The following is a 23,612-nucleotide window of genomic DNA, read 5'->3' on the forward strand; positions in this document are numbered from 1 at the left end:
TCAAGAAAATTGACAATGTGGAGCTGTCAAGTAGGACTGTAACCCCCTAATTTGCATTTATTCACAACTTTCGAGCCCCCCTCTACTACCCCCAAAATTGTCGAATTCACCCTGAATTCCTCCACCCCCCTCTCCGTGTCGAACTCAGCCTAATTCGCGTACAAAGAAAAAGAAATATAAGCGTCACTACTAAATTTTACTCGAAATGAATGATACTGTATTGTCACGAATAAAATGGATCATGAATCATGCCATTACTTTGACTGCAGCGTACTCTGACTCATTGTTTCGGCTACAGAGTTACTTTTTCATAACTATAATAGTGTGGTTCATGTGGATCTTTCTTTATGTCTGTACTTAAAAGTAATCAGTGATATTTTCCTAACACATTTTTACAGAAAAATGTTGGCGTTCAAATCATTTACATATATGTTAAAATATATATTGATATATTTATGTTGTTTACTCCTGATGCCATGGTTACAACATTACAAGAAATTGTTGGTATTCTTGAGTGTCATCAAAAGGTTTTCATATGATGTGAGTGGGTATATTACACTCCTAAAATAAGGCATGTTTGGAGAAATAGCCTCTGACCAATAAAAACTAGATACTGGCAATATTGCAAACAAAGAGAAACGTATTCATATGTTTTAAAACATGCCTTCAACGAAAGAAATATTCAATTTCAGAACTCATTTCAGCAGTCAATACTCCATGTTCTGAGCACATTTTGCATATCATAATGCTTTTGGTTGCATTGATCTTTCTGTTAAAATTTTTAAAATACCGCTATTCAAAAGGGGAAGATATTTTTGTCAACATAAATATGGAAATATTTCAGGTAGGCCACTTTTAATATCTCTTTGGATATTAATTTTCTGTTTGACATGCAAATACCTTCAATTTGATATATCACTCGATATTTTAAAAGTATATTTAGAGTAGTGAACAATGAAGTTTCTAATTTTATTTCTCATTTATGCAAATTGGGTACCCCGTGTGAATTATGCAAATTGGGGGTTATGGCCCTAATTGGCTGGCCGCTCCACATCATCAATTTTTTTCAAGTAGAGACAATAAGCTTTCAAATGACATATGATGTGACTGTACGTTAGGTTGGTAAAGGATCTTTTTGTTGATTTGCCGCTCGCCTATTAATGACGAAGTGGCATTGGGTCATGTAAGGTCAGCCGCGACACTTATAAATAATTTGAACAATAAGATGCTGGTGCACTTCATACACTACTTAAAAAAATTGTCATATCTTAATCGTTCAAATACTCATGTTTATGTTTTCCAACATTGTCACCAATTTCACGTTGCCTTAGGTCGCCCTCACCCAGGTGAATAGGTTTGGCTCTTGTGCTGATAACAGACGAGCTAGGGAGTACTTGTTTCCTTCTACCACTACGAAAGTACGAACATGGCGTCAAGTCCGCGTGTGTTAGTGTATGGTGGCAAAGGAGCGCTGGGATCAACAATTGTCAATTTTTTCAAGAGCAAAAACTGGGTAAGTGTCAAGTTCAGTTAGATGGTGGCGTTTGTATTACATGATTTGCATTTTCTGTTCATGCAGGAATTAGCGGGACCCGGTCACCATCTCACACCTTACGCGGTAGGCGCTGTGCGTGGGACTTACGCCAAGTACGCTGAGTGCTGCCGATAGCGCGGCAAGCCGTTCAACAATCTCGGTCACTCCCCCGAAGCGAAGGTTACGTGAACGCCGATTTCGCGTCCAGATGGTTGCGTGCGCGTGTACAAAAAACTGTGAATCGTTCAAGTCAAGTTTCTTGACTGGGACAAAGTGACTGAAAGAGGGCATTTGCACGATTTGGGGCAGATGTCGCGCTTGTTTCCCGCATGCAGTACAGTTCTCAAGTTTCATTCAAACAGGCAGAACAGTTCGCGAAGGGTTATTCCGAGACGACATTCAAGTTACTCCTTCACGTGGACATGTTTGCGCCCAAGCTTAACAGCGAGGAAATCATTGTGAGAACACAAAGCGTTATCGACTGTCTCTAAAAATTCCAGCTTCTTTTCGTCGATTCTGTAAACCGTGCTGCATTTTGAGAAGCCACACATAAATTTAACTGTAAGTTTAACATTTGCATTTGAAAAGCTCAGCCTGGAATAAATCACCTATGGTCGTCATTCACTGGAAGTGCGCACTTCATTTGAGAAAGGAAGTTAACACTGTTACCATAACAACGCGTGAAACCGATCTGCTTCATGATGAACTTCTCTTGTTGCAGTATCCATCATCCAATAAAATCTCGTCTCCTTGGTTTGCCTTTACCAAATTTTTAATGGAAAATTTATCAAGAAAAAGTAGGTTGCATAATTGTCCTATGCTTTTCAAACCCTCGTAAATTCATAGTAGTTGAAGAAGAATATCATGAAAAGTCATTGGAATTAAATCTGCATTGCATATTTTCGATTTTTTGTTAGGGAATGCTGATCGGCTTTATAATTAACGAAATTAACAAAAATCAGTTATTTTATTTTCCATGTTCTGTGGCAACAATCTCCACAAAACAGGTTGTTTTAAGCCTGAAGTCGACAAAACATAATAAGTGGACATTTACTTGTAAACAAGCATTACTTGAGAGCTGCTATGCACTGTAAGAGATGGACCGTTGTGAGCAATGGAAAAAATCTACAGAGCCATGTGAAAATGTTTATGCAGACTTGTTGCCAAAGAGTATGATTATAACTAATAACTGTAGAATTATGAGGAAAAAAAATGGCATCTTTACCAACGCCAGAAAAATGTATGCCAAATCTATAGAGAGTGGGAAAAAACTTACATGTCTCTAACTAGTAACTAAGTTATATTACAGGTTAATTATGGTGGAAATGCAAATTTAGAATGTGTCTATCCATTTTGTTTCAAATCATAATTACACAAGTTTCATTGACAGAACATGAAAGATGCTGACACAAGTAATTCCATACATCTTGTGCCTAGCATAAGGGAATATACACTGCCACTTGTTACCCATGCCACTTGAACGAAAAAAAGAAAAAAACTGACACAAATAATTTTATACATCTTTTGCCTGGCATAAGGGAATAGGCAGTGCCACTTGTTGCCCATGCCAGTTCAATGAAAAAAAGAAAAAAACTACTTTTCCAAGAGTGTATGCCCTACTGCTGTGTCTGAATTTTACCACTCTTAGAAAAAATTTTTTAATGTCAAAGGTTGTTCTGAAGCAAGCCCTCTAAGTTTGTTTAAAATGCTATCATAAATGTAAAAGCACTCATATTATGTAGGGCACCCAATTGTGAGTATTGAGTAGTTTATTATCGTTAATTGTGACTGACATTTCCCAGCCTGGATTGAGTGTTCAGTTTCAAAAGAATAGTGATAAGAGCAATAGGTTGTTTTGTGAGTAATGCAACAGATGATGTCATGGTACGCAGTATATATAGGGCACTCATCAGTGGTCTTGGAGTGGTGTGTCATTGTTCATGAATGACTGCATCAGCTTTCATGATTTATTGACTGCTTGAAGGGAGGGCTGTCACAAATTTGCACGTTAATAGCTCCAACACTTACAGGTTTCTTCATATAAAAGTTGACAGAAAACACATGGATATAAATTTTGCTATTTTTTCATTTCGAGGAAATTGAATCCCAGTGACAGTGTTAAGTACTAATAACTTCAGCTATAGTTTTAATGACAAATCAATGAATTTAATCTAGTGAAGATGTCTAAACATCAAAATAGTGAAATGAAATATCTATAGTAAATTTTAGGTGATTTTTTTATGTGTCACTGATGTAAATATTTTTTCTTCATACATACAAAATTTTCTTCAATTTTGCAAAGTGGTGTTTTGTAAGGTTGAGATGATGAAGTAAATTTCTATGAAGAAAATTTCAATTCTAATGACTTGTCTTGTGTTTATACTCAATAGTGTTTTGCTTCAAAAATCAGCAACAGGTGTTTTTTGACCGGATTGATTCCAGATAATTGTATGCAAGATCCAAGATAATAACCTCAAAATTTGCTATTACCACCATAAAAGATATGAATTGTGAAAAGGTCAATTTGTAATTGCCTGCTGCAGAAATCACTATTTGGCAAACATCATATCGTTGCTATGGTAGCAGAGTAATATCCATACACAATAAATGATATTGAAATCAATTTCATAATACCACAGACAGCTATACTGATAAATGCAAGGGATGTCCTTTGAAAAAATCCATCATTAATTGATGAGATCATGTCTGGGCAACTAGTGATGATCTTTAAAAATTTGCCTCTTCTGTTCATTAGGAAGTATTTTCATTATCTTTGACGAAGAAAGAAAGGTAACCATGACAATCTGTATGAAATGTTATTCCTGATCCGGTATGCAGATTATTCATTGCACTGTTTGACACTCATTAGATGTTGTATAATGTCATCATTTTGTAAAGTTCACACAACATAAAATTGTTGTGAGCCTTGATTTTGAAGCAATGTCCTACTTTTATCATGTGAGTCTCCATTATTACCACTGCTTTTATTGGATAGTTTATATTTTTGTATTTTCTTGATAAAGGAAATCAAAACTTTATCAATGAAATGAATCTTTTTTGAAAGTGAAATCAAATTTTAACATCCTAGAAGGATGATAATTTGTTATTAATATTCATGATACACTGATAGTTAGTTCCAATTTTATTCAGGTCAATGTCTTGAATTTTTGTATCATCAGGTTGTTCACCATCACAATCTCTGATAACTTACTTCATAAAGAATCCTAGGCTCCTCCAGATTCCTGCAGTACCTTAGTAACACCTTGTAAAATGCAAATCTATACATTAAAATGTCAGAAGATAAGAAATATAGTTCTGTTTTAAATGCTGATCATACCACTATACCGATAAACTGGGGATAGATTTGGGTTTGTTAGCCTTGCAGGATAGAAATGGCATCGGTCAATTGTTCACAAAGCTTTTTCGCCTTGTCATAGCAATGTTACACTTCATTTTGAAGTAACCTTTGGATATTTCTTGACAGGGTTTATCTTATTATATACTTTGATAGACTACATTGTAGTCATTAATATGAATTAAGAATGTTATATTAAGAATTATGCCAACAAACTGACAGCTGCCAGTATCTGAGCATTGTGATATGTGTTGGTAATCCATCTGTTTGTGTTACAATTGTGTGTTTTCCACATGTAAATGAGAAGTTGAAAAGTTTAAATTCCTCTGTTAGTTAAACCCTGCCCTTCCGCCAACCACATTTCCAGATACATTGGTGTTGTTTCAGTGCTATTGAGTAAACAAAATGAACTATTACCAGAACTGTTGCTAGAGTGATTTTAGATCAAGATTTTAATATTCCAAGTTATGTTTTATTTAAATCCTTAAGGTGGTTGCCAATTCGTGAAAGAGTTGCATACAATGAATCAGTTTTAATGTACAAAGTTCTGAATAACCTTGCTCCTGATTATCTTAACGTTTTTAGAGGTGTAAAGCAGATCCACGGACGTAACACAAGGTCTGCAAACAGAGAAGATCTGTATATTCCAGGGCATAGAACCCAATTTTTCAAAAGAAGTTTTATGTACAACGGGGTTAAAATATAGAATACTTTGCCTGGAGAGATCAAATCTAGCTCTTCACTTCTATCATTCAAAAGAAATTGCAAGTGCCATTTTTTTTACATAGATGGGATAATCTTACTGTTATGTAAATTTTAAATTTGTTTTTAGATTGTTTTACTTGTAGCGTTTTTACATTTTTTTTTAATAAAGTTTTCTTCCTGACTTATTTTTTTAATGTAAATATTGTAAATGTTGTTATACTCGACTCTGTGTGAGAAGAGCCTCAGGCTCAACAGTTTATCAAGTTTAAATAAAGTCTCATAATAATAATAATAATAATAATAATAATAATAACAAAACTAACTTGGAAATTAAATGTTCACGTATTATGCTATTAAATGAAATATTTTCTGTGATTGATATAGTTCTAGTCTTGTGCAATTTTTTCCCATTTCAAGTTTATACTGTTTTCTGTTTTGATGCTTTGTAGAAATTGAATAAAATATAAATGCAAACATCATGCTGTGAGAGAGTTTGCATGAAATCTGATGAATGTATCTATCTCCATTTTGCCTTTTCTCACGCGTTATTACTCTCCAGAGACATTATCAACTTTTCTCAAATTCATTCGTGTTATAGAAATAATTTATGAATAAATAATTTCCTTCTCTGTGCTCTTCTTTCACAGTGGGTGGCATCCATTGATCTGTTTCCCAACGAAGACGCCCACGCCAACATCGTCTTGAACATCTCGGAGAGCTGGATTGAACAAGAGAAGCAAGTCACATCCAGCGTAGAAGACACGCTGAAAGGAGAGAAACTAGATGCTGTCCTGTGTGTCGCTGGCGGATGGGCTGGAGGCAATGCTGCTCATAAAGGTCTTTGTACAAATTTGCACCAACTCACGGTTTCAAAAGAGTATTGCTGTATTAAAAAGATCATGTCAAATATTTTTCTATAAGAGTATTGACCAATGTTTATGAAGAGAAAAGTTTATATATCAACACAATTTAGTATTTGTAGACATGGAGTACCAAAACCCATATTTATAATCAGGCTTAGGCATCTTATCGGAAGTTTTGAAACTTTGTTTATCATGGTAATGTAACCTTTGAATGTATCATATCACAGATTTCAGTAAACTTTGATCCTTGTTAGACTCTGGACTCATATACAGTTTTGACTAGGAACTCTTATGTGACTGATGTCATTGACCTTTAACCCCATAGATTCAACACTAAGTGTTTTTTTAAAGATGATATAATTTCAAATGTCTGCTACAGACAATCTGAAATCAATCTGATAAATCTATTTTTTAATAAAAATTATTCATTGTAATCTCACGAGGAAATCAGAAATCTTGGGGTTTTTTTTGAACCCCGTCCTAACCAGAAAATATAACTGACAGACTTTAAAGTCCCCTTACGCAGAACTCTGTGTATTTCACAGAAGTTGACGTAATTAAATTTTTCAAAGAACTATTCACAGCATTCATCAGGGTATAGGTCGACTTTTCACTCCCATCACCTGCTGTTCTTCTTTTTTGACCAGATTTTGTGAAAAATGCAGACTTGATGTGGAAGCAGAGTGTGTGGTCGTCTGCCATTGCTGCCGAGATTTCAGCCAAACATTTGAAAGATGGTGGCTTGTTGACCCTGCCTGGTGCTCAACCTGCAGTAGCCGGAACCCCAGGTAAAAACCAACAATAGGCCATGATATGTTGCTCATTCACTGGAAATGTTTGTAGTTCTGTCACAGCGAAGTGACATGGCTGACATGCCTCTTTTGACCATATATGGGTGTATGCAAACTAGGAAAAAAGCGTATGATCAAAACTGAATGGCACTTCTCATTGTAGCATTTGCATATATCCATACATGGTGAAATGACACTACTGATGGCTGTATTTGCATATCCATATATGGTAAAAAAGTAGCATGTCGGCCATGTTTACTGTTACTTGGAGTACACTTTTTGGTTCCTGCTGGCTGGTTTGAAGTCTGTAGAATTTAGAAAGGCATTTGACATTTGGAATCTTTGAAATTATCAAATACTTTGATAATAGTTTTACTGGAAGTGAAAACATAGCCATACATGTTCAGAAAATGTGTGGTTTTGACGTTGGTGATTGATTCCTTTTGTTAAAGTGAACTTTGTTGAAGGTGTCCTTGCCACTTTTGAATTCCCCAAAAAATGAGAAATTCAAGTTCAAAACAATGTACAGGAGTAGTTGCAATTTTGATATTTCAAAAATAAACATCAATATCTGGACATTGTATGGATGACATTGATAAAATTGAATACAAGTATTACAAAATAGTCTGGTCTGCAAATATTAAAAATTGGATGAAATGATTTTGACTAAGATTTTTTACTAATTGTGAACTATTACCCTACTAAAAATGAGCATGTAGCCATACAGGTGAGCTGGAGATTTTTTCAATAAATCAGAATTCCAATTTATTTAAAGGACATGACTTTATTTAACCCTTTGAGTGCTGTAAATTTTTCCCGCCATAATTTTAGTGCGACATTTTACCATTTTAAAAAATTTTCTGTAATTCTTTTGATAATTTTGGACCGAATGGATATCACATTTCATTGGCTAACATTTTTTATCAATATATTATCAAAAATTTGAAAAAAATAATTGACTGGGGAATATTTTATAAAGGTGACAAAAATTGACTATGGCGCTCAAAGGGTTAAGGACATCTCCATCCATATTTCATAGTGTTATCATTGTGTTATCTGCAGGCATGATTGGCTACGGAATGGCAAAGGCTGCAGTTCATCAACTGACAAAAAGTTTAGGTTCAGAGGGAGGCGGACTGCCTGAGAACTCCTGTGTTGCAGCTATTTTACCGTAAGTGTACTTTTAACATTTACATCTATACAAGTCTATTTGAAGTTATTGACAGCTAAGAGCATAATGTAACAATACTATTAAAATTTGTTGCGAAAAATCCCAGACTCTTCAACTCGAAGTTTCCCAAACCAATTACAAGTATGTCTTAAGATTAGTGTTGTATAGTTTTGATTTTGTCTTGCTTTTTGCTTTTGTTGCTGCAAATGTTGAGTATCAAGATAAAATGTTTAAATATAAACAACAGTACATTTTTCCCTGGAAACATGATTTTGCTAGGAGAAAGACCAAGACCACTCATGTTTTTGCTGTTTCTTTCATTGGCTCTAAAATCAAAATATTCATCAAAAATTCTCATGTTGCAGGCCACACATTGATAGTCTTTATCCTGTTTATCATTGAATAATTCTGTCATTAATTTGGAAAATGATGATGACATTACTTGAACGCATCTAGATTTAATATTCCTAGAACCTTTAGATGTTAAATGGTTATCAACATCTCATTTCATTTATTGTCTTTTCACTACAACATTGTCACCATTGCTTGATGATTTTTTTTCTACATTCCTTGCCATCTATAAGACGGATCACCAAATTTACTTTTACTTCATACCAATATCAGTGCTCATCAAATTTTATCTAATCATGTAGCACAACTCATAAATGAAAACGTTATTCCAGTCAGGTGCATTGGTTTTCAGAGAAGTAAGATTGTTGCTCAGTCAACAAGTTATGAAGCTAGGCACATCTGAAGAACTCTGGGCTCAACCTTCTATATGAAAACAACTAGGTTGTCTCAGGGGTCCTTGTATGGCTTTGTTGAGCGATTTGACTCCCTAGGATTATGTTAATCTGTGAAATTGATCAGTGTGGGCCTAGTATTTCGCAGTCATGCCTGAAGAGAAGAAAACGAATACATACTCATTGTTAGAATTTTAAAATTAGACGTATGCAACAGAATTACCTCACATTAATCTGTTACACAAGGTCTGGTGTTATTGTTAAAACTAAATTTCAGTAGCTATATAAAGAGATCATTAAAGGAATTGGTTTTTATGAATGCATAAGGTGATAGCAATTCATGCTATCTGGTGTGTTCAGCTACTCTAAGTACACAGTGTCAACACATGCATAAATTTTTCCCCCTGTTTTCACCCCCGTATCATTGCTGTTTATATCTATGGAAGCATCTGAATAGTGAAACGTATTCCCAATCAAGGGTCATCAGCTTTCACATGAAACCAGTACTGTTCAATCATTATTAGATGTTTAAAAGAAGTGAAATGTGTATTTTTGCCTAAAACTGACGAGATAGAGGTTTTTGATGAAAGGCATTTGTGTGACTGCTTGAGATCCCTGAATGAGCCAGGATTTGGTTCATTTGACATGGAAAGAGCCTGGAGGTGGGTTCAATATAAGATGATTACCATACATTTCTATGGGATGGATGGTTTTGTTAAGCATTTAAGGAATTAACTATTTTATCTCACATTGAACTGTTGACATCACACCTCTTATTGACACATTTCATGGCTTTCCTTTACCTAGACTGACGTCTTGAAGGTTTTGTAATTTTGTCCATGCCATGTATCCCACAGGGGCATATTTCTCTCATTCAAGGAACGATGTGCCTCAGGGATAGAGACTCTCAATTTTACACAATGTTTGGATTGTCTGTGCATTTTACAGCTGCTTAAAGATGGTTTACAGTTTCCAAGTTTAAATAGGGATTTTTCATGAAATTGATAAGTAGCTACAATAATGATAAATTATGTATCAAAAGAAAGTTCTCTTCAAGACCAATTGATTGCATTTTGTTTGATGAGAATTGGTTCAGTACGTGCAGAGATATGTCCTGTTGAATTTGAAAAAATCAGCTTCCTATTTAGAAATTATGCCATGGTAGACACCTGTAGTTTTCATTACAACCAGGTGACCCCATATTGAACAATGTTTGAGGAAACTAGAATTACAATTTCTAGTGCTTTTTGCAATAACCCAAGCATTTCTTATCGAAAATTGATGAAATTTTTTGTGGATATTGCTGATGAAATGTTCAATGGTTTTTTAATTTTTATAAATAAAAAATATTATTTAGAATGCTGTTTACAAGGTAAACAAATAAACAATACCTGTAAACAATCAAATGATACCTGTGACATTGATCACTGTATGATTATGTATTGTGAACATCAACAGAAATATTCCATCATATTCCATCATATATTACTTTGCATATATGAAAAATGTTATTTAGATTTATGTTTACAAGGTAAACAAATAAACAACAATACCTGTAAACAATCAAATGATACCTGTGACATTTTAGAACTTGATTTAAATTTAACAAAATATTTTTTTATATTTTTTTTTAATTTGAACTTCTGAATTTCTTTTAAATTTTTTTTGTGTGATTACAACTTTTATTAAATGATAATGAAATATGTCTGATTAATGTAGATTTTAAGTTTAAAAATTACAGAGAACTTTTCCAAAAAGTCAAAAAAACTTCGTTCTCAACCCTTTTACTATGCCGTAAAACAGCAACACGCATTTATAGAATGAACAACTGCATTAAAATGGATGCAAAATTACGCTGCCCCGGAAATACCATAGACCCTCGAAGTCAGCTGTCCAAAATACAAACCAGTATAAAAACCAACTTTTCCAAAGTCCAGAACACCATCAATGAGGAAAGAACAAATTAATAATCTACGGCCTTTTTCTTCAGAGAGAACCAAAATAGTCCCTTTCTCGGGAACTAAAGATCGAAACTAAAATTTCAGTCTAGTATCGGCAAAGTGCGGTGCACGGACAGTTCAGTATGGTATCGGCAAAGTGCGGTGCACGTGAGTATGCCTACACTGCAGTGCTGGCTTGACAACTTCTCAGTGTCTATCGAAAAATATCACCCGGAAATCAAACTACTTCGAACAAGATAACGTTTGAAAGGGTAAAGTATATAAATATATCTCTAGATCCTTGCGTTTAATAAGAAATCAGACAAATCTAGCTGCAAAATCGTGAACGTCGGAACTCAGCTTAGACCTCCCAACACAGAACATGCGGCGAAGCGCTGATTACTTGTATTCCTGGGAGTGCCCAGATGTAAAGTTTGGGGTGAAACCATACTCGCTAAAAAGGGCCTTAAGCATCATTTTTCGCATCGTCAGACTTGCAATTATTGCAGAATTACAATTAATATTTATCATAAAATTAATTTTTGGGCCGAACGTTTAAGGAAATCAAGATTTTCTTTCAAAAAAACACAAACAAAACACAAAGTTTGATCATTGATTGAGTTTTTCTCGGCCGATTTTAACGTTCGCCCCCTCAAAATGAAGCCCATGATCTCGTCTTTCGTACCACCCCTAAAAAATAGTGATGCGATCGGAATAAGTCATGCGGAGAACCTATCAAAGAGGTATATGTTCGATCTCCTTCGAGGGACATTCGAGATCACGGCACAACGCTCATAATGGACGCAAAAATCGCCGGTACGCGTGAGTTTGTAGTCGTGCTGCTTTGCCATTTATCGTAGTACAAAAGTGAAAATTTCCCAAAATGAAGTTAAAATAATAATCTTCAACACTACAGTTTCATTTTCTCTGATTATTTGATCTATTTAAGAATTAACACGAAAGTTCGGACTAGACCTGCATCGAACGCGTACGTTCAACACGAATGTCATGTGACCTAAAATCCCTAGTTTAAATTTGAGCAGATATTTGAAAGCATCAGTTTTGAGGCGTGTTCTACCCTAAATATACAGCATTTTAAATGTCTATGTTTGCATTTCTCATCAGGGTTACCTTGGATACACCGATGAACAGGAAATGGATGAAGAATGCAGATTTCAGTACATGGACACCTCTTGAATTCGTTGCAGAGTAAGTCAACAAAACATTGAAGTTATCAAACACAATTAACCAACCATTTGCATTAATAGTGCCTTAATGGAGAGGAAATCGAGAAGTGTTTAGATGGAAACAAAGGGATTCGTTTACTGCCTTAAAATGGTAACTGAAGTCCCTTATCATAATAATGGAAAACTTACTGAATGATTACATTGAGCATGATGTAATGCCACGTCCTTGCACACTGATTTTTTCAGATTCTAATGTATGCTTGTTTCCATGCTTAGGGAAAACACCAGTTTCTCACTTCATGAAAATTAGCTAAAAACAAAGCAGTGTGGATCAGTGTGTTACATGTTATCCTTGTGCAAAGTTTGAACAAAATCAGCTCATATTAAAAGCATGTCTTAGAAATGACTCCAAACAGACACACAGTTACACAGTAGGGGGAATGGACAGATGGCCAGAAAGAGCCCACTCTAGCATAGGGGATTCAATCTCCGATGATGACGATGATGATGATTAAATATTTAAAAATGAAGATAAATAAACATATATTTGGACTCAGTAAATTTGTTGTTATTGTTGTTGTTATTGTTGTTGTCGTTGTTGATACTATTTGCAGAAAAGAACAAAGTATGCGCTGCAAATTTCAACACAGCCTAACTATACATGTGCGTCGCAAATTCAATACAGCCTAACTATACATGTGCGTTGCAAATTCAATACAGCCTAACTATACATGTGCGTTGCTGCCTAACTATACATGTGCGTTGCAAATTCAATACAGCCTAACATTACCCAAGGGGTGTCACTTCATTGCCACACACTTTTTTTCGATCGCCAAAAATGCACCTAGCATGCATCGAAATCGGTAAAATTCGACGTAGGGTCAAAGCACATTAGTCCTTCTCAATAATACTCCAACATTTTTACCTCTTACCGATGAAAAGTCGAGAAATCAGCAAGTTTTTCAGCGTATCTGGACGTCTCTTACATTTCAGATTTAAAAGGCGCGGCGGTGTATTGAGTCACGTGGGCGCTTTTCAAATCGAACCAATAGCAGAGCTCGCCAAAATGCACCCAGCAAGCATCGAGAGCGGTAAAATTCGATGTAGGGTCAGAGCCCGTACTGAACGAATGGGCCAGCGTGAAAACCCGGCAGTAACGGAAGTTTCTCACGTCTTTGGAAGACTATGGGTGACACTGTCTGCGTGCGTCTGCATACGAAATTCTGGTAACTTTAACAGTTCCAGTTCATCCGCAGCAAGAGATCGTTCTTTCCAAAGATGTGAGAAACATACGTTGCTTCCGGGTTTTCAGGCTGGCCCATTCAGCTCTGCTATTGGTTCGATTTGAAAAGCGCCCACGTGACTCAATACACCGCCGCGCCTTTTAAATCTGAAATGTAAGAGACGTCCAGATACGCTGAAAAACTTGCTGATTTCTCGACTTTTCATCGGTAAGAGGTAAAAATGTTGGAGTATTATTGAGAAGGACTAATGTGCTTTGACCCTACGTCGAATTTTACCGATTTCGATGCATGCTAGGTGCATTTTTGGCGATCGAAAAAAAGTGTGTGGCAATGAAGTGACACCCCTTGGGTAATGTTAGGCTGTATTGAATTTGCAACGCACATGTATAGTTAGGCAGCAACGCACATGTATAGTTAGGCTGTATTGAATTTGCAACGCACATGTATAGTTAGGCTGTATTGAATTTGCGACGCACATGTATAGTTAGGCTGTGTTGAAATTTGCAGTGCATACTTTGTTCTTTTCTGCAAATAGTATCAACAACGACAACAACAATAACAACAACAATAACAACAAATTTACTGAGTCCAAATATATGTTTATTTATCTTCATTTTTAAATATTTAATCATCATCATCGTCATCATCGGAGATTGAATCCCCTATGACTCTAGTAGGCCTAATATTTTTCATCCTGCTAACGTATTTGATTTTCCTTGTCACTTCAGATATTTAACTGAAATAAATAAGATTTCGTAGTGTTTGTCATTTATGAAATGGCTTTGGGCGAAATTCACTACCCTGTCCGAAAACTGTCACACTGAGTGTAATTCTTTAGACTAGGATGTTCAAAGTATTAGGTGCCACGAAATTAAGACTTGAACTTCTGCTCAAAGTTTCCTCAAGAAACTTTCAGCCATTCTCTTTCAGGATAGGGAACAAAAATCAGGAATCACTGTGTAAACTTTTATGCCATTGAAAAAAATTACATTAAATTATCATTTACCAATATTTATATTCAAAATGGCCACTGTCCCTGTGTTAATCGATAGGGAATATTTAAAAGTTACAATTAACACGAAATTAAGACCATGAAAACTGTATCTACGCCATGAGCTTCAAAATGAGCTCACACAAGTGGTAGACCAGAAAAGCATTGTAAAAATTTGACAGTCCAAGTATCGCAATATCAGTATTGACAGCCCTGGCAGGTTTGGAGACATTGAGATCTGCTGTAGATGTTGAAGAGTGCCGGTGTGACTTGAAAATAAAAGCTTGTGAAAATTCGTAGTGGACTGACATGGGTCCTACAGTGCTGAAATGATAGTGGTCAGAAGTGGTGTACACAAGAATGCTGAAAGGAATTTATGTTCAATAGTTCACTGGTAACTTTTGTCTGGTTTTAATTTTTATTTCAGTTTATTCTTTAAATGGGCAACAAACGAAGATCGTCCGAAGAGCGGAAGTTTGATGCAACTCATCACCAAAGATGGTCAGACTGAACTTGTCAAAGCGTAAAGTCTTACTCAACGAAAAATAGTCACCAATGAAATAGCGGAGAAACAAATTGTCAGACCTGAACTGCCACATGAAGATGTATCAAGTCAATGGAGTCTTGTGTATGTTCATTTTATGCTCGCAGGTAGTGTGACCACAAAGTGTTAGTTGCAGATAGTTGACTAGTGTTAGTTTCTGTGGGTAGAAGAGAAGTGTGAAGGTCAAGTCAGTGAAGCCAGCAATAAAGGTTTCTTTTATTTCAGGGTAAACTTCACATCTTTGGTTAGTACCAGGATTAAAATAATCATAATTGTGTGGTGATCAAGGCACCCAGTTTGAATCTGCACTGTTAGGCAAACAAGAGCCCTCAAGATGTGTATATGAAATACTTTTGTTTTTTATGAAGTGCCCATAATGACCTGTATGAACTGTCACGTTTATTTGAAGATGTGATCGACATAGAGATGTTGTAGATCATGTGATAGACAAAATAAAGAGAAATATGCCTTCTATTATGACTTGTATGACTCTTTTTTCCCCAAAAGTTGGCAGTGAAGAATTCATATCCAAATTTTGGGAGGGTAAAGTTCCTGGTGTTTTTAGGTTTCTTCATTGTTGTGAAAAGGCTTCTCAAAATCAATATGAAATGGTATAATCTTAATACATGATTAGATGTTTAAAGATGGAACCTCATTTTATGCAAATTTTCAGTCTTTGCTCATTTGCATGAACTTTTCTTTAATCCCAGAACCGTTTTCTTTGTCTATCATATATGTGAATGGAGCTCATGCTGCATTTTGAGGACCAGTTTTTAGCTAGACTGACAAGTTCACAGATTTATCATGCTATGAATTCTCTGACGCTTGGAAATGTCTGAACAGCCACACAAGACCCAAATTTTCAGTTTGCTCTTTCAGTATGTTGTAAGGAACTGACATATTCTTGTATCAACTTCTTGACAAATGCAAATTGACCATCCACAAAGCTGCAACTTTGTCCCGTTTATGTTTCATTACTGAACGGATGCTGGGTGCCTGTCTGTCACTAAAGCACATTGTATCAATCCTCAGTCCACCCTGTAGGTCCTACGAAATGTATATGCCTTTGCTGTGCATGCTCTGCATCCGAATAGAGCTGGCAATTTTAAAATTGAGCTGTGCCAAATCATGTGCCTGTGGACAAGTGGAAAGTACTTGGTTGGAATAGGTGTGTGCCACATTAGTAAAACCGTTGGGAATTTTCAGATACGGTAACCAGCAAAATATTTTCAACACCAATCTTGCACTGTTCTTGCGAGCCAGAGCTTTTTTCCTGCTCCATGAACCTATGTAAAAATCAAACTTTAGTTCTTAACAGTTGTGTTAGTAGCCGTTGCCATAAAGAGGCCTGTGTTTACAACTATATGTCTGGCACAAGTAAAGAGAAGTGAACCAATGCCTTTGGACATGAACTGATAGGGTTTTCCAGGGAGCCCGGGCAGCTTTAATGCTCTCCATATCCTTAATCTATATAATTCCCTAGATTACAAGTGCTAAACACAAGACTGTGTGAACTAATCCCTTTTGGCTCTAAAAATTCTCTGAAATTTCTGGAACACATCTATACTAAAATTAAAGTTTTTTTAAAAAAGCTGGCATTATAGGATGGAATGCCTTTTATGTTTTTAATTAACAGGTAGTTGAAAGAGTAGAGTGGATCATAATGTAATGAAGATAGTCTGTTCCGATGCAACAAAATAAGAACACTGCAATTTCATTTTTTAAATAGACTTTGTATTTTAATATTTCTACAAAATAACATTCATGACAAGATTTCAGATGTGCAAAAAAATATCCTCATATTGTAGTCTCTCTCCCCTCTGAGACATTATAGAAGAATAACTTGGTAAAAGCCAAACTGGCCTTTTTATAAATATGAGCCACATTTGCCGCCCGGTGTATAAATGTCACAGTCTTCACACGAGAAACATACACAGACACCATGGAAATATGTAGAATAAAAACAAGTAAATATAAATAGCTATCCGACAAGCCAAGTACAATTATCCTGAAAAGAGCTAGGAATATTTCAACTTTTCCAGTCTCAACCCTAGCGGCTTGGAATACACCCTTGTATGTGAGGGTGTAGCTAGGGGTCAAAGTGCAGAGTTATACGTCCTCCACGCTCTGAAATGTCAACCGTGGGAGAGTAACTTAATTTATAACTGTACATTTCAATAATATTCCCAGAGAAGTCAGCCAACTTAAGCTCACCATTGAACAGGAGCATTACTTCAGTAAAAGCAAAAGAAACTCAAATTTGATTTTGTAGTCCATCGCTTCTGCAACTCTGCAAATATGAAGGCAGTAAAATTTGTGATCTAACAGTAATATCCAACACATGGCAGTTCAGTGAACAAAATTCTCTGTGAAATAAATATAAATCCTATTACAAAGATGCATTATTTTTGTTCTTTTGTATGCCAAACTGGGAAAACCTGATAAAGAATGTTACAGAGTGACTGATAAATGTGTAAGCAGTCTACCAGTACGTATGACTACTGTAAATATACTGTTGGCTGCTGTGTGACAAGTGAAGTGCGCCATCTATGGCTTAAATATCAAAACATTGTTTGTACAAAAGCGTGCACATATTTCCTGAAGGCATCCAACTCCCCTTTCGAAATATCAATAAAGGAACTATTGAATCAAAATTGAATATGTAAAGTTAGCAAGCAGCTTGTTCTCAAAAAATACTGACAATTCTAAACTTACTGATTTAAGGGTGAGATTTGAATTGAACCACTGGAGAAGTTTCCACACTGAATGTAAAAAACTTCTTTACAGTGTGTACACCAAACCTTTGCAATTTTGAAAACTGACTTACTGCAGGTCTGGCATTACATAAATTTAGAATGGTGTTAGCTTAAGCCAATTGGTATTACTATAAGCACAAAAATTGTTGGCATTACAAAGGATTCAATGATTGTTAATTTTGAGTAAGTTTGACAAGATCTTGAATTAACATCAAAATATGACATTGTATTGTACATTTATTGTAAGATTGAGATCAGCTGTGATATCAATATGAATCTTCAGAGAAATTACACAAACTTCATAGTTGGGATATGGTGTTAATATTCTACACATATTTTGACAATTTCAGAGTTTTCACTCATGCAAAATGTTTTAGCTTCTTGCTATAGAAGAGCAACTCAATTGTAATTTTCAAAATTATTAACCTCCAAAAAAAGTTTCTTTGACCAGACAAACTTGTACATAAATCAACCTTCGCCTAAAATTAAACTTGTCGTCTTGGATATTGCCATGTAGTGATGGCAGTCTCCAAATGGTTTGGTCTGTGCCATGTGACAAACACCGCTGAGGGACACACAGACACATTTTTACCCTGCTTTCCAAACAGCACCTTTGTGTACTTTTGAGATAACTTATAATGGACTTCTTCTGATAAAGCACTTCCTCTTTTATATACAAAAAATAAAATTAACTTAAAATAATATCACTATCTGTGTCGAGAAGAGCTTGTTTCATCTTTCCTTTTTTTTTTTGAGTTTTTAAAAAAATTCCATACCAGTTGGCATTGGCAAACATAGTTTTCTACAAAAATGTGGTCTCACAATTTGAAATGGTGCAGTGCCATTTATTTCAAAACCTTGCTTGCAGTTTGAAAAAATATCTCATAAGTTCCCAGGTACTTTGGCATTTCATTTGCTCTTTCTATTCAAAGTTTAAAATACAATGTTTGGAAATGAATGGAAAGAATTGAGAATGGATTTTAATTTGTGCCCAAGGGTGTCACAAGAATGAGCAAGGCTGCAACGGCTACACTGCAATCACAAGCGAAAAATTACTCATTTGATTCTTCAGTAACATTGGCTCTTTAAGTCTGAAAATAAATAAATAGCGTTGAAAATAAATAGACTGGCCAAAACTCCATCCCTACTAGATCCTTGAAGAAAATGAACTATTGTATGGAATACTTTCTGAGACACCACTGCTGCACAGGTGATCAATTTACTTTTTGCATCACAATGCACAGCAGATTTTGCAATCAGGCTGAAAAGGAGTTTATCCTCAAAATATGACTGCTTTCCGCATGAACCTCACAATTTCATACTTTTTTCACTTTGCATGATCAGAGTGTTCTGTATGTCAGAATCATAGGAGTAAAAATACACCAAGAAAACAGCATAAGCCTCTTTTGTTTATAAGCTCTAGGTTGAAGACAATATGTATCCTATTTCTTGTTTATCCAGATCCTACATAATTGATAATATTCATTCTGCATAAACTGATTTTTTTTGTGGTTTGAAGAAATTGTTTAAAGCATTCATGTCAGAGATAAAGCATTATTTCCATTGTACAACTGAAACTGATCATCTATCTTTGCAAATAAATGATGTGCAAAGTTCAATACATATTGATGCATTGTTGGTGGTGTGTACTTTAACATGGGAAAAAAAACTTGAATCAACTAGTTTCAAACACATCTTTATCATAATCCGAATGTCAGTTTTCAAGCAAAAAAAATTGAGTTGACCCATCTAACTGATTTCCCCCAAAATATAAGTGAGAAATCTCCAATTGCCACCAAACCGGTGTTGTCGAACCTGATTGGCTGAGTTGCTGAAATTTACAGCACATGCATGAAATCTGACTGCTGATTTGTCAGGCTGGACAAAGGGTAAAATGTAATTGGTCAGTTGATGAAATTGGACAAATCCGATTGGTGTAAGATTAAAATATAGTAAGTACATAACAGGAGGATGGACCCTTCAGTTTTCTGTATCAGAAACAAATAATTTTCAATACACTACATTACTTAATGAAAACAACAAGCACTGAAATTTGACATTTTTGAAAACTGTACATGACATTGCACACTTGTAACACTATAGAAAGTTTTTGATATTTTCAAAAGATGCCGAGAGTATCTATCATTTTCATTTCATTTTTTTTATACAAACAAGTCTTACAGTTCATTGTGCATTCATTTTTTGAAGAGATACATACGTTTTAAAAATTTTTCAAATAGAATAATCAAAAATTGTATGTACAGACAAGTACAAAGCCACGTAGCACAAAAAGCAGACGTTTCCTCATACGCTAGTTTCTTTTTTCCAATTTGAGTTTTTCTTTTTGTCGCTCGATGTTGAACAAGCCTGTGAGCCGTCAGGCGAGTCAATCAACGAACCGTCCTCTGATTCGTCAGATGAAACGTTATCTTTACCAGCACTGTCCGACTTCTCTGTCTCTTTTTGTTTGCTTTCAAAGTCATTTTGATCGGCATTTTCATTGCTGACCGGGGTAAGTGATTTTGCTACTGAGCTGTCATCAGGTGTGGAGGCCTTCTGTTTAATGCTATGTGATGAAGGCTCTCGGCTAATTTTACCAGCCCTGCTGAGACTACTGTCTCGGGATGTGTCCCTGGGTAGACTATTTTGTGATTTGCTGTGGCTGTCTTTAAAAGCCTCTGCAGTCTTTTTCTCTCTCTCTTTCTCTTTCGGTTTCCCTCTTAAACCACTGGCATTGCCTTGTGCATGGGCCTCGCTGCTGTAATGGCTCGGTCCTCCGCGAACAGTGGAGGCCTGGCTCTCGGGGAAGCTGGAGTGACTGTCGGCGACACTGCCACGGCTCTGCGGCCGATTGTCCATCCTGCCTAAGGAGTTCATCATCATTTCCCTGCTATGCATGTAATGTTGCAAAGGATAAGGGCGGGCATGGGAGGAAGAGGCGTGAGGAAAGGTATGTGATGAGTGGGCGTATGGCTGGGAATGCATGTAAGGGTGATGATGATGATGTGAACGCGAACTGTATTTCACATGATTCGGTGGACGGTTTTTGCTTTTCTGCATATGCCGCTGGGCTGCGGTGCCATTTGGTCTCTGTTGTAAAACATATGGACGAGTTCTACTGTCGACTGTACTGATTGAATGATCTGTGTACGTAGTCGTTGGGCCTGGAGTATCTAAGTAATTTTTTCTCCCAGTGGGTACAGGTCTGTATGACGGGTTTGAGTGATATGACCGATTGGTAGTATTGGAACGATTTGTATACGATGAGTCTATGCTACTTGCTGACTGCTTGTGGTGATAAACTTGTCCGTTGCTCTGCAGGCCTGAGCCAGAATCCACTGAGAAAGCATATCGAGTCCTGCGCTGACAGCCACAGCAGCGCCGCCAGCCGAGCCGCACATCGTTTCTCATGACGCAGTTGTAGAAAAAGATGAAGATACCAAGAGCGGCACTGGCCGCTCCATAGAGATAACTGAACATCAAGTTGAGGTAATACTCCTGTGTTATGGCCATGGCGCCACACACCCACATGGCCAAGAAGACGAACAACATGAACACTAACGACCGCAACTGCGACTGATAACTGTGCTCAGCATCCAGAAAACTTGTCGCGACCGATGTAGCCACAGTGTGCGTTCCAAGGGATTCCAAATCCGTGAGGGGCAAATCGCGCTCAGCATTCTCATTCTCCCGGTTCTGTTCAATTTGTTTGACCTCGTATTTCCTCGGCATTGTTTGCAGCTTTCGGGACGTGCTCACAAAGAATACGATGTTTACCACAAACATGATGCTGACGAATACCAGGAAGGCAATCATCTGCAGGCTTTTCACGATGTTTGACTGGACTTCCAACCAACAACTGTAAAACAATTAGAAACATTAGCAAAAATTTTAATCATAGTAAATATTTATGTGATAATATTAACAGTTACTCTCAATGTCATGTAATAAATCACCTCTTTTGAAATTTTCATCAATTTTCATACATAGTAATGAAATTACTGAAGGAAACTTGATCCTTTGTGAATTATTTTACATTTAAGATGGCAGTGATTGCAAAATATTGTGGTGAAACATTGACTTCAGTCACTGTCCTATCTTTTCCTTTTTTGGGCAGTACGTTCCAATTTCAATTTCAGATTGAAATTCAGAGTTACCATGATTCACTTTTACTAAGTCCTTGTATTCTTTATGGAAATGTTCATGTTAATTTTAAAATTCAGGACTTGCAAAACTTACTAGTCTAATCCATTGTATTTATTGGAATCAGCTGCAGCACTGATGCTGACCACTATGGCCGGCACTCCTGAAATGAAAATGGAAAACCATAATACTGTCTTTGTCACATAGGTCAAATGTCAACAGCAACTGCAAATGAGTTCCATGACCCCATACAATGTCAAGGCAACATGAATTTCAGTGTGAGACTTGCTTAGGTGTTTTCAAAAGAAATATATAAACAATCTTTTCTAACTTTTGGGTCAAAGGTCAAACACTGAAATATTTGCGATTCCTTGACCAGTTCATTTGGCCCATTTAATCCTTGGTGTAATAACCTCATATTTCATATCCTTTTCCACAGCACCGTATGAGTATAGCTTGTTTTACTTATCCATAAGTTAAGAATGCAGATTACTTTATAATCACTGCAAACCAAATCCATACATGCCTTACACCACTTGATGAAAGTGTCCCTGTATTCATTTAAGCCATCTACACTTACCCCATCCAAGAAAGTAAAATCTCATCATTGGTCTGGGAGGTGGCGGTGGTTCGCCTGGAGGCAACACTTGATCTTTTTTGCTGAGTCTCCCATTGAGATTGCCGGCTGCGATGGCCAGCCAGACCAGAGTGCATTGAGTGAAGTAGTGTATGGCAACCTCAATGACGTAACATGCAGCCACTGATTCTGTTTTATTGAGGCCTGATATACCGAAAGTGGTTACTGTCAACATTATGCTTGTGCTCACGTTCATTAGGCTGTGGACGCTCTTTCTGGAGAGGCGAATTTGACTGCAATGAGGATGTACAAGAAAATTGGTGATGTTGAGAGAGAGTCACAAAGATATATATGCCAGTATATGCAATTCATAAACACAAAAAACAGATGCGTACATACATTTGCATGTAACTTCAAAAAAGATACATTCACAGACAGGTTTTATTCAAAAATGTTGGCGACTGTACTGGACACATGGTCAAGGAAGGGGAGTGGTTCACAGAAAGTGTTTCAACTCAATATACTAAGGAAAACTTTTGTTGGAAAACATTAAGCCGAAATTTGTGAATAAACCGGACATTGTCTGGCATCCTTCTCAAAACACACCTAATGGATTTAGATTCCAAAACACATGTACAGAGCAAGGTAATGATAACATTGGGGAATTCAAAAATTGTATACAATTGATTATCTGGGCAAACGTCACACACGGTCTATACTTACCTGTAAAAGCAAGCATAGGTCATGATGGTGGATAGAATAGCAATGAGACACACACCACTGCCAACGTAGACGATTGGCTGCATCAGACCTGATCTCCATCTATCCATTCTTTCCATCTGGCCATCCGATCCGTGAGTTTCCTAATAAACAGATTCCAAATCGTCATTTAGAGACAAAGATGAGTGATGTGGCATGGTAAAGTAACACTTATCATAATGACAAGTTAATCTTAAATTGGAGAAATCTATGATTTATTATCATTACTATACTTTTTTTCGGACTTGTTGTCCATATAACAGTAAAAAAATCTGGAGAAAATTATACACAGTTGAAATTGGTGTGAAT

At 36.3% G+C, this 23,612-nt stretch overlaps 2 protein-coding genes across 2 annotated transcripts in view; one reads left to right on the plus strand and one right to left on the minus strand.

The window, feature by feature from the left end:
• Window positions 1-1,360: 1,360 nt before the first annotated feature.
• Window positions 1,361-15,542, plus strand: LOC139119958 (dihydropteridine reductase-like). The gene is made up of 6 exons (XM_070683926.1): window positions 1,361-1,513; window positions 6,242-6,431; window positions 7,105-7,245; window positions 8,311-8,419; window positions 12,228-12,311; window positions 14,952-15,542. Exons 1-6 carry the CDS (start codon window positions 1,427-1,429, stop codon window positions 15,049-15,051), a joined length of 711 nt encoding a protein of 236 aa, XP_070540027.1. The 5' UTR covers window positions 1,361-1,426; the 3' UTR covers window positions 15,052-15,542.
• Window positions 15,543-18,043: 2,501 nt separating this feature from the next.
• The window catches only part of LOC139119956 (adhesion G protein-coupled receptor A3-like), an 80,675-nt gene continuing 75,106 nt past the window's right edge, over window positions 18,044-23,612 (minus strand). Inside the window, exons 15-18 of the mRNA XM_070683925.1 lie at window positions 23,268-23,407; window positions 22,548-22,837; window positions 22,064-22,130; window positions 18,044-21,683 (exon numbers count right to left, since the gene is read on the minus strand). Of these exons, the coding sequence (XP_070540026.1) occupies window positions 20,129-21,683; window positions 22,064-22,130; window positions 22,548-22,837; window positions 23,268-23,407 (2,052 nt within the window). The 3' untranslated portion in view covers window positions 18,044-20,128. The remainder of the gene's footprint in view (window positions 21,684-22,063; window positions 22,131-22,547; window positions 22,838-23,267; window positions 23,408-23,612) is intronic.

This window comes from Ptychodera flava, chromosome 20, assembly GCF_041260155.1.
Source record: "Ptychodera flava strain L36383 chromosome 20, AS_Pfla_20210202, whole genome shotgun sequence".
Lineage (NCBI taxonomy): Eukaryota > Metazoa > Hemichordata > Enteropneusta > Ptychoderidae > Ptychodera > Ptychodera flava.